The 11,223-nt window shown below is 43.5% G+C and overlaps 3 protein-coding genes across 3 annotated transcripts; 2 read left to right on the top strand and 1 right to left on the bottom strand.

Annotated features, from left to right (window-relative positions):
* Window positions 1–2,916: 2,916 nt before the first annotated feature.
* On the bottom strand, window positions 2,917–3,306 carry LOC137825172 (uncharacterized). The gene has a single exon (XM_068630847.1). The coding sequence runs from the start codon at window positions 3,304–3,306 to the stop codon at window positions 2,917–2,919; it is 390 nt and encodes a 129-aa protein (XP_068486948.1).
* A 1,724-nt stretch (window positions 3,307–5,030) lies between these two features.
* On the top strand, window positions 5,031–5,636 carry LOC137825171 (uncharacterized). The gene has a single exon (XM_068630846.1). The coding sequence runs from the start codon at window positions 5,031–5,033 to the stop codon at window positions 5,634–5,636; it is 606 nt and encodes a 201-aa protein (XP_068486947.1).
* A 2,451-nt stretch (window positions 5,637–8,087) lies between these two features.
* LOC137825170 (uncharacterized) lies at window positions 8,088–8,522 on the top strand. The gene has a single exon (XM_068630844.1). The coding sequence runs from the start codon at window positions 8,088–8,090 to the stop codon at window positions 8,520–8,522; it is 435 nt and encodes a 144-aa protein (XP_068486945.1).
* The last annotated feature ends 2,701 nt before the right edge of the window (window positions 8,523–11,223 follow it).

Here is an 11,223-nt window from a genome sequence, read left to right as displayed (position 1 = left end):
TCCAGCAGCATCTGCATCCATATAACAGCTTGAAGGCATAGGTGTGCTAGCTTCCTTGCAACTTTCCATTTCAAATTTCTTGAGAATTTCTTTGCAATATTTTGATTGGCATAGAAAAATTCCATCCTTTGTTTGCTTGACCTACAATTTAAGAAAGAAGGAAAGCTCCCCCATCATAGACATCTCAAACTCACCTTGCATAGCAACCACAAATTCTTCACACAAACTATCTTTGGTAGCACCAAAAACGATGTCATCAACATAGATTTGCATTAAGATAATTTCAGAATTTGACTTCTTGATGAAAAGAGTTTTGTCAATCATTCCTCTTTCATAACCATGAGATAAAAGGAAGTTGCTAAGTCTCTCATACCACTGCCTTGGAGCTTGCTTAAGCCCATACAAAGCCTTTTTCAACTTAAAAACATGATTGGGATGTGGATGATCCTCAAAACCCGGTGGTTGCTCAACATACACTTCTTCATTGATAAAGCCATTAAGAAAAGCACTCTTCACATCCATTTGAAAGAGTTTGAATCCACTCGTACAAGCAAAAGCCAGCAACAACCTCACAGCTTCCAATTTTGCAACAGGGACAAATGTTTCACCATAGTCAATTCCTTTCTCTTGATTGTAGCCTTTGGCAACTAGCCTTGCCTTGTTTCTAGTAATTACTCCAGCTTCATCTAGCTTGTTTCTGAAAACCCAGTTAGATCCAATGATGTTCATCTCATTTGTCTTGGGAACCAGAAACCACACATCATTCCTAGCAAACTGATTCAGCTCTTCATGCATAGATTCCACCCATTTTTCATCTTTAAGAGTTTCTTCAATAGACTTTGGTTCAACTTGAGAGACAAAAGCAGTGTGCCTGCAGAAGTTTGAGATAGAGCTACGTGTAGAAACACCCTCCTTTATCTGCCCAATGATGTTCTCCACTAATAGATCTCTTGGTATTCTCCACTCTTTAGGCAACTCACTCTGTTGTAGAATTTCAATCGATTATTTTTCTGCACAGCAGTCCAGCTTCTGCAAACTGATGTTCTGCTCATCCTCTTCTGTGTTGTTCTTTAAGGCTTGAATGTTTTTGTGATCAACTTCATCAAACACTAAATGAACATATTCTTCTACAATCATGAGCCTCTTGTTGTAGACCCTATAGGCATGACTATTTAAGGAATAGCCAATAAAGATGCCATGATCAGCTTTTTCATCAAACTTTCCCAGATTTCCGTTCCCACTGTTCAAAGCAAAACAGTTGCATCCAAACACTCTTAGGTGAGAAATGTTTAGCTTCCTTCCATTGAAGAGCTTATAGGGAGTTTTCTTCAAGATTGGCCTTATTAGCACTCTATTCATCACATAGCAAGAGGTGCTAACAGCATCAACCCAAAAGTACTTGAGTAGGTAGGATTCACTTAGCATGGTTCTTGCTAACTCTTCAAGAGATCTGTTCTTTCTTTCCACTACACCATTATGTTGAGGAGTTCTTGGTGCAGAAAAGTTGTGCAAGATCCCCATCTTCTCACAGAATTTGTTGAATTTCTCATGTTCAAATTCCCCTCCATGATCACTCCTTATAGAACCAATGCTGTTGTTTTTTGTGTTTTGTAACCTTCTAGCAAGCTTTTTGAAGGCAGAGAAGGCATCACTCTTTGATTCCAAGAAGAGTGTCCTTGTGTACCTAGAAAAATCATCCACAATAACAAGAATATAATAGTTGCCACCAAGACTCATGGTTCTTGAAGGTCCAAATAAATCCATGTGCAGCAACTCAAGGGGTTTTAAAGATGAAACAACATTTTTAATTTTGAAGGAATTTTTAATTTGTTTCCCCTTTTGACATGCTTCACATATGTGGTCCTTCTCAAACTTAAGCTTGGGCAACCCAATCACAAGATCTTTTGAGATTAATTTGTTTAAGTGATTCATGTGAATGTGAGCAATTCTTATATGCCATAACCAAGATTCATCATGCTTAGAAAGAAGACAACCAATAGAACAAGGAGAATAAATATCCAAGAGATAGACTTTGTTGATTCTCTTACCAATCAACATTACCTCTTTTGAGTTGGGAAGGCAGATTTCACAAGAGTTTGTATTGAAGATTACTTGATAGCCTTTCTCACACAGTTGGCTAATGCTAAGCAAGTTGTGTTTTAGTCCCTCTACATACAAGACATCATGAATAAGCGAGATACTCTTGTCTCCTATAGAGCCTCCAAGAATTCTTCCTTTGTTGTTGTCTCCATATGTTACATGGCCTTCTTGTTTGAAGATGATGCTCACAAACTTAGATTTATCTATTGTCATGTGTTTTGAGAAGCCACTGTCCAGATACCACTACTGCATGCTTTCCATCAATTTTCCCTACAAAGGAAATTTTCAAGTACAAAGATTTGTTCCCCTTATAAATGTGGGTCCTTTTGATTTATATTCATTATTGGGAACTCCAGAATCTTTAGGAATCCATCTCATAATGCCTTTAGCAACAAAATATTTCCTATTTTTACAGAATCTGACAGAATGGCCTCTTTTCATGCAGTAGAAGCATGTACAACCGGTTGTTTTTCTGGCAGTTTTGAAAATGACTTTGAAAACTTGTCTTGCTTGTTCTGTGGATTAAAACCTAATCCAGCTTTTCCAAAAACACAATTTTGAGATGCCAAGACATTCTCAAAGTTGGATTTACCCTTTGAAAGCTTATCCACAGTTCTTACAAGATAATGAACTTTCTTTTCAAGATTTTCACAATTTTCACAAACAAGAGAGTCACACTTGCAAGAAGAGTTTTTGTAAAGAATTTCAAGGTTTTCAAAATCAGTTTGTTGAATTTTCTAACTCTCTTTCAAGTGCTTTAACTCTATTTTCTAGCCATTTGTTTAATCCTTTCAAAGGGTTGTTTAAGAGGGCCAATCAGTTAGCTTCTTCATGAGTTTCTTGAAAAGCTTGAAGCAATTGACTGTAATTTTCAGCATTTGAAGGAGTAAAAGAACTTACAATACTTGCATCATCTTCCTTTTTGGCCATGAAACATAGATTGAAACCTTTTTTATTTTGCCTCCTTTTTCTTCTTGCTTCACTTCTTGTCTTTGCTTTCTTTATTTCAGTGGTACTCTCATGAGTTGCTTTAAGTGTATCCCACATCTCCTTAGCAGATTCACATTCTGAGATCCTGAAAAATTCTTTAGAATCCAAAGTAGAAGTTATTATATTCTTGGCAATGCAATCAAACTTGGCTTTCTCACTTTCTTCATTAGTCCATTGGGACCAAGGTTTTTTAATAAAAGATCCACTATTTTTCATCTTAGGAATGAAAAGGCCATTTTCAATTGTATCCCAAATTCCTTGATCAATGGATTCAACAAATATTTTTCATTCTAGCTTCCCAATAGTTATAATTCAAACCACAAAACAGAGGTGGTTTGTTAATTGAAGCACCCTCCTCAAAAGGTAGTTTTCCAGCCATAGAAAAAAGGTTTTAGGATCACACTTGAATATTTTTCAAGTACCAAGCTCTTGATGCCAATTGTTAAAATATATGGCCTTAAACGAGAGGGGGGGTGAATTGTTGAAGAGGGGTTTTTGAAAACTTTTTCAGCTTGAACAAAATCCTTTGCGTGAATCCAGATCAAAATTTCAGTTAGCCAAGAATTTAAGCACAAAACAGCAAAGCACCAGAAAAACAATCGGTTGTTTCTGCGAAACAATCAGTTGTTTATACCAATAAAGCAATAACAACTGAATTTAAAGGATTCCAAGGGAATAAAGAGATACACAAACAGTCACTAGTGCAAAATGAAGAAAAAAGCGCTCTTTATTTAATTCGGCTTTGTGCTTAAACGCATTCGTAAAAAATGCGGTGGCATTTCTGAAATTATTTGCATTTACAAATGCGGTTGTTTGTATAACCAAGAGCTACATCCAGTCCCCAGAAGCCACTGGGCAATCCTCTAAGCAATCCAAACACATTACACACAAACCACCAAAGTAGTGACCTTGAACCCTTCAAGAAACACACTCACTTTGGCACAACACACACCAAGAATGTTGATCTTGACCACCTCAAGAGAACACAACACTCCTTGGCAACAATACCAGAAATTACAGAAGATTCAGAACGAATTACACTTGTTTACAGAACAATTTGAAATCAATAGAGATGCAATCCTATTCCACTCTTTCTTGAGAAAACCCAAAGCTTGATGTGAATGTTCAAAACATGAAAGCCATCTTTCTCACAACTGAAAACAAAAATTTGTTTCTCTTGTTTGTTTTAAAACATAAACAAACCATTTATACTTTTCAAAGATTGGTCAAACCATTTAATAGAGGAGCGTATTCAGTTGGAAATCATTTAAAGCACATTCAACCACCAAAATAAAATTTTGTTAGGATTTTCAAAGAAACAATCGATTGAAACCACGAAACAATCGATTGTTTACAACAAGTCAATCAACCAAAACAGTTTTCAACCTTTTCAAAAACACCTAAGAGTAAAACAATCGGTTGTTTCGACAAAACAACAGGTTGTTTTCACTTAGTTTGGAAAACACTTAATTTCGAAAAAAGGTTTTAAAAACACATTAGCTTTAGATTCAACAAAGAGTGGATTACACTTTTAAACTACCCAGATCCTATCCTAAACACAGCAACAACTCCAGCCTTGCATAAAACACATTGAATTTGGATTCTTCAAAGCCCTTGATCACTCTTGATCAACATAGAGAAGTGACTCAGTAATTGGGGAGCACGAGGCAAGGATCTGTCCCACCAACAGGAGGGGAAAACATCACCATGCAGCAAATCATGGAGACTATGCGTGCCCTTCAGAAGACGACGGCGGTGTCCAGGATGGATCAGGAACGCCTCCAAATTGACCTAGCCACGTCGCAAGCAAGGAACGAAGAGTTGCGTAGGAGCAACGAGGAAATGCGCAGGAATTTGTAGCAGGCAGGGGAACGCGTGGTGGTGAGCGAGCCCCGCGTACACCACCCAGGGATCTCCCTATGCTGTTGTCGTAGGCGATCATGGACGTCGTGATATCAGCCACCTTCGTAGGTCCTAAGGTCGCCTTTACAGGTGTAGAGGAGCCAGAAGCTCATCTCACGGTCTTCCACACCCAGATGATGTTGTCGGAAGGCTCTGACGCCGTGCATTGCAAGTTGTTCATGAGCACGCTGACAGGCACAGCGCTAGAATGGTTTGTCAGCCTCTCTGACGGACATGTAACAATATTTGCGCAGTTTTCTACGCTATTCAGGGAGCAATACATCGTCAATCGGGCTCCCCCACCAATCTCTTATGATCTTTTTGACGTAAGGCAGTACCAGGGAGAATCCTTGAAGGACTTCCTCAACAAATTGCACACCAAGGACAAGGATATGATGGTGCACGCTTTCAGGAATGGAATCTTGTCAGGACCCTTCAGTGAGTCACTTATCAGGTGTCACCCCAAAACCTTTTGCGAGATCAGGTGTCAAGCGGTAGCCCATATCGTCGCAGAAGGGGAAGTCACCGAAAAGCGTATAAGCATTGCCCCTGTTCGACCACGAGGACCAAGTCGACCTCAGCCCATGAGGGTACATGAGGCGATGACAGAGAAAAAGGCCCAAGGGAAGCAGCACCCCTACTAGGCCAGGAAGCCCTAGACTAGGGCGCGCACGAGGGAAGATGTGCCCCCCAAACACAGCTTCCTAGTAGAAATGAAGAAGCTGATCGTTATTCCCAACATAGCGGAGAGATTGAAGATACCTCCGAAAATTGACAAGAGATTGGGGCCCAGCAAGAACGCTTGGTGTGAGTTCCACCAAGCGTATGGCCACCCCATACAGAACTGCTTGTCACTAGGACACCATTTGGATGAACTGGTGAAGAGCAGCTTCCTAAAAGACTACTTGCAGGAGCCGCAAGGGGTTCAAGCGTTGGCAGCCCCAAGGGGTGTTCAGGGGCACGAGATGCCCGTTCATGGCGAAATTCACACCATTTCAAGAGGTTTCTCGGGAAGAGGATGCACCACTTCTCAGTGGATTAAATGTGCACGAGCGGTGATGACGGTAGAGATGCAAGAGGCAGACCAGGCTCCTGACATCGACCTCATCTTCACCAAGGCTGACCTCTAGGACGTCGTCCCCCACGAGAATGACCCAGTGGTAGTTTCGGTAGTAACAGTGGAAAGGAAGGTGCACCACGTCCTAGTGGACCAGGGAAGTTTGGCCGATGTGATGTTCTGGTTAACGTTCAACAAATTGCAGTTGTCTCCAGACCAATTGAGGCCTTACACCGGCTGCTTCTATGGATTTACTAATGACCAGGTAGAAGTGCGTGGACACATAGAGCAGAGGACCCCCTTCACGGATGGCATTGCTTCCCGCACAGAAAACATCAGGTACCTTGTTGTTAATGCTCCCTCAGCTTAAAACATACTGTTGGGTAGACTTGCCTTGAACAGGCTGGGAGCAATAGTATCGACCAGGCACATGAAGATGAAATTTCTTTCCTTGGGGGGGCAGTAATCACCATCAGATCAGACCTAAAGGAGGCTAAGAAGTGTTACGAGAATAGCCTCAAAACAAAGAGAGGGGTGTTCACCGTTACCACCCAGCCCCCAGGTTAAGAAGGGGTCACCCGCGCAGAGGTTACCCGGGAAAGACGACCCGAACCAGCCGAAGACATTCTGGAGAGGGAGATCGGTGGTAGAATGTGTAAGTTTGGCAAGTCTTTAGGCCAAGAGACATAGAACCAGATTGCCAAAGTCATAGCACGGCACTTGGATGCCTTCGCGTGGTCTGCCTTGGACATGCCTGGCATAGACCCCGACTTCCTATGTCATCATCTTACAATGGACCCCCAGGTCCGACCTATTCGCCAGAGGAGCAGAAAGTTCAACGAGGAAAGGCGACATGTCATCAAAGAGGAAATGCGGAAGTTACTGAGCGTCAGCCACATCAGGGAGATTCAATACCTAGAGTGGTTGGCAAATTTGGTGCTGGTAAAGAAGGCCAACGGGAAGTGGAGAATGTGTGTAGACTTCACAAACCTCAACAAGGCCTGCCCGAAGGACTCTTACCTGTTACCAAGCATTGATGCTTTGGTAGACAGTGCCTCGGGTTGCAGGTTGCTCGGTTTCCTGGATGCCTTTTCTAGGTACAACCAGATCAAGATGCATCCAGGGACGAGTGCAAAACAGCGTTCATGACAGAACTGTCTTGCTATTGTTACACGGTGATGCCCTTTGGCCTGAAGAACGCAGGTGCCACCTACCAGAGGCTGATGGACAGGGTACTTGCGCCCATGATAGGGCGAAATGTGCAAGCATATGTGGATGATATAGTGGTAACCTCACAGGTAAAGGATCAGCATATCACTGATTTAGAAGAGCTATTTACGACAATAGCTAAATACAAACTAAAACTACACCCTGAGAAGTGTGTGTTCGGGGTGGAAGCGGGCAAGTTCTTAGACTTCCTACTCACCAACCGTGGGATAGAAGCGAACCCTGAGAAGTGCGCTGCAATCCTCACAATGAAGAGCCCGATCTCAGTAAAGGAGGTGCAGCAGTTGATAGGGCAGATGACCGCTCTGTCCAGATTTGTATCAGCTGGAGGGGATAAAGGTCACCCCTATTTCCAGTGCCTGAGGAGGAATAGTAGGTTCATATGGACCAGAGAGTGTGAAATGGCATTCCTCAAGTTGAAGGAATACAAGGCCAGTCCACCAATGTTATGCAAACCGTAGCTAGGTACCCCGCTTCGCCTTTATTTTGCGGTCACTGATCGGGTGATCAATTCGGTCCTTGTGTAGGAACAGGACCAGATATAGAAGCCGATTTACTTTGTCAGCAAAGTATTGCAGTGGCCCGAGGTGAGATACCAGGCCTTAGAGAAGGCAACTCTGGCAGTAGTGTTCTCAGCGAGAAGACTTCACCACTACTTCCAGAGCTTTATCATGGTAGTGATGACAGACCTTCCTATTCATAAGGTCTTACAGAAGCCAGACGTTGCGAGAAGAATGGTGCGTTGGGCGGTAGAGCTATCAGAATTCGACGTGCAGTACGAGCCCAGACTTTTGATGGGTGCTTTCTGTAAATGGTTGTTTCGACGGGCGTCATCCTGGAAGGGCCAAACGGGATATTGATTGAGCTGGCCCTGTGTTTCGCTTTCAAGGCCAATAACAACCAGGCAGAGTATGAGGCTTTGTTCGCTGGAATACTGTTAGCCAGGGAGATGGGTGCGCAAAGTTTGTTGGCGAAGAGTGACTCCCTGCTAGTCACGGGCCAGGTAACAGGAGAGTACCAGGCCAAAGACCCTCAGATGGCCGCTTATCTAAAGTATGTCCAAATCCTGAAGAAATCATTTGCAATGTTTGAGTTTGTACATGTCCCTAGAGAGCAGAATGCCCGAGTGGACCTACTAGCAAAGCTCGCCAGTTCGGGCAAGGGGGGCAGACAGAGGACAATCATCCAGGAAACCCTGAGGACACCTCGAACCTTCACTGTTGATAATTTGGTAGAAGTCCATTAGGTTAGCACGTCGGATGGGAGGAAGAGATGTCATCGGTCATTGACTCAGGAGACATTGAAAACACCCAGGATAAGCACATATCTAGTTTTCGGGGAAGAGTCATTGCAGGTCTGCCTGGTTGAAAGAGGAGAAACCTGGATGACACCCTACAACCGTTACTTGGCTCATGGGATACTCCCGCTGGAACCCACATAGGCCAGAAAAGTAAAGAAAAATTCGAGCAAATACACCCTCGCTGACGGGGAATTATTCAGACACGGGTTTACCTACTCTATTTTGGTATGTGTAAGTGGCGAGCAGTGCACGAGAATAATGGCAAAACTACATGAAGGGATATGCGGGAGTCATATCGGTGGCCAATCTCTCGCATCAAAGGCCATTCGTGTAGGATATTATTGGCCAACCATAAGGGAAGACTGCACGAGGTACGCACAGCAGTGCAAGCAATGTTAGCAACACGCTGATTGGCACAAGGCGCCACCAGAAGAGCTCAGGTCGATCTATAGCCCTTGGTCGTTCCATACATGGGGAATCGATATTCTAGGGCCTTTCCCTTTGGCGGTACGGTAGATGAAGTACCTCGTGGTTGCCATAGAGTATTTCACGAAGTGGATAAAGGCTGAGCTAGTAGCGCAAATTACAGCCCACAAGATTCAGCACTTTGTGTGGAAAAACATAGTATGCCGTTTTGGAGTACCAAAACGGTTGTTGTCTACTAATGGCACCCAGTTTGCAAGCTAACAGTTGGGAAAGTTGTGTACAGAGCTTGGGATAAAACAAGTGTTCGCGTCAGTCGAACACCCCAGACTAATGGGCAGGTTGAATCTGCCAACCGAGTTCTACTGAGGGGTCTGAAGAGAAGGTTGGAGAAGGCCAAAGGGACCTGGGCAGAAGAAGTTCCTAGAATCGTGTGGGCTTACCATACTACTCCCTAGTCCACCACCAAGGAAACACCCTTCAACTTGGTGTATGGTTCGGACGCGATGATTCCTGCGGAGATCCAAGAGAACTCCCCACATTTTCATAATTTTGTGGCCGAAGAATCAAATGAAGAAAGAAAGGTGAACGTGGACCTACTGGATGATGTAAGGGAGGAAGCAAGAATCAAAGTTGAAGCCTTGAAGAGAAGGGTGGAGTACAAGTACAACTCCAAGCTGAGACCTCCACAGTTCTAGGTTGCCGACCTGGTGATGCAGAAGGCCCATCCACACCAGTTGGAGAACAAGTTGTCTCCCATGTGGACTCGTCCTTTCAGAGTGACAGAGGCCCTTGGGAACGAGGCATATAAGCTTGAGACTTTAGAAGGCGGGGCGATTCGTCGTACATGGAATGCGACCAACCTCAAATTTTAGTTCAATTGAACTATTGCATTGTACACAGTTTTTAGGGGATACTCTTTTTCCCTTACAAGGGTTTTTTAACAAGGTCACCCAATAAAGTTTCGATTGAAGTATATTCTTGAGTATTTTGTACAATGCAGTTACGAACCATTCACTTGGGTTAGAAGTCTCAAGACCGGCAAAGGAAGGTTCGCAGAAAACACCTCCCCCTTTGAGTGAAAACGCCAAGGTTTAACAGTATGGTTCACTAGTTAAATCATCTCTTGCCCTCGGGCGAGAACGAGGTCAGTTACGAACGATTCACTTAAGTTTGAAGTCTCAAGATCGGGAAAGGAAGGTTCGTAGACAACACCTCCCCTTTGAGTGAAAACTTCAAGGTTGAACTGTATGGTTCACCAATTAAATCCTCCCTTGCCCTCGGGTGAGGACGAGATCAGTTACGAACCATTCACTTGGGTTAGAAGTCTCAAGACAGGGAAAGGAAGGTTCGCAGAAAACACCTCCCCCTTTAGGTAAAAACGCCAAGGTTGAACAGTATGGTTCACCAGTTAAATCCTTGATTGCCCTCGGGCGAGGACGAAGTCAGTTACGAACCATTCACTTGGGTTATAAGTCTCAAGACCGGGAAAGGAATGTTCGCAGAGAACACCTCCCCCTTGAGTGAAAACGCCAAGGTTGAACAATATGGTTCACCATTTAAATCCTCCCTTGCCCTCGGGTGAGGACGAGGTCAGTTACGAACCATTCACTTGGGTTAGAAGTCTCAAGACCAGGAAAGGATGGTTCACAGAGAACACCTCCCCCTTGAGTGAAAACGCCAACATTGAACAATATGGTTCACCAGTTAAATCCTCCCTTGCCCTCGGGCAAGGATGAGGTCAGTTACGAACCATTCACTTGGGTTAGAAGTCGCAAGACATGGAAAGGAAGGTTCGCAGAGAACACCTTCCCCTTGAGTGAAAATGCCAAGGTTGAACAGTATGGTTCACCAGTTAAATCCTCCCTTGTCCTCGGGTGAGGACGAGGTCAGTTACGAACCATTCACTTGGGTTAGAAGTCTCAAGACCGGGAAAGGAAGGTTCGCAGAGAACATGATGAGAATCAAATAAAGGAGGCTTTCTCAAAATTAAAAGAAGACATAAAATAAAGATGAGGCCCAAGCCCAAAGCCCAAGCCCAAGCCAAAGAAGGCCAAAAGCCCAAAAGCCCAAAAAGCCCAAGTCCATCCCATGAGGGGCAAGGTCAAGCATTAAATAAAAGAGCATCATTTGAATTACTCTTGTATAGTTGTAGGAGGTGTGGATATTAAATAAAGAAGTGTGAAAATGTAAAATAAAGTCACATTATCCATGTGACTTAGGA

Source organism: Phaseolus vulgaris, chromosome 8 (genome assembly GCF_000499845.2).
Source record: "Phaseolus vulgaris cultivar G19833 chromosome 8, P. vulgaris v2.0, whole genome shotgun sequence".
In the NCBI taxonomy this organism is placed as follows: Eukaryota; Viridiplantae; Streptophyta; class Magnoliopsida; order Fabales; family Fabaceae; genus Phaseolus; species Phaseolus vulgaris.
The sequence above is the reverse complement of the archived record's forward strand: the minus strand, read 5'-3'. Positions and strand labels throughout refer to the sequence as shown.

Excerpts from the sequence above, each read along its gene's own strand:
- LOC137825170 (XM_068630844.1), top strand. The coding sequence starts at position 8,088 with ATGGTTGTTTCGACGGGCGTCATCCTGGAAGGGCCAAACGGGATATTG.
- LOC137825172 (XM_068630847.1), bottom strand. The coding sequence starts at position 3,306 with ATGAAAAATAGTGGATCTTTTATTAAAAAACCTTGGTCCCAATGGACT.
- LOC137825171 (XM_068630846.1), top strand. The coding sequence starts at position 5,031 with ATGGACGTCGTGATATCAGCCACCTTCGTAGGTCCTAAGGTCGCCTTT.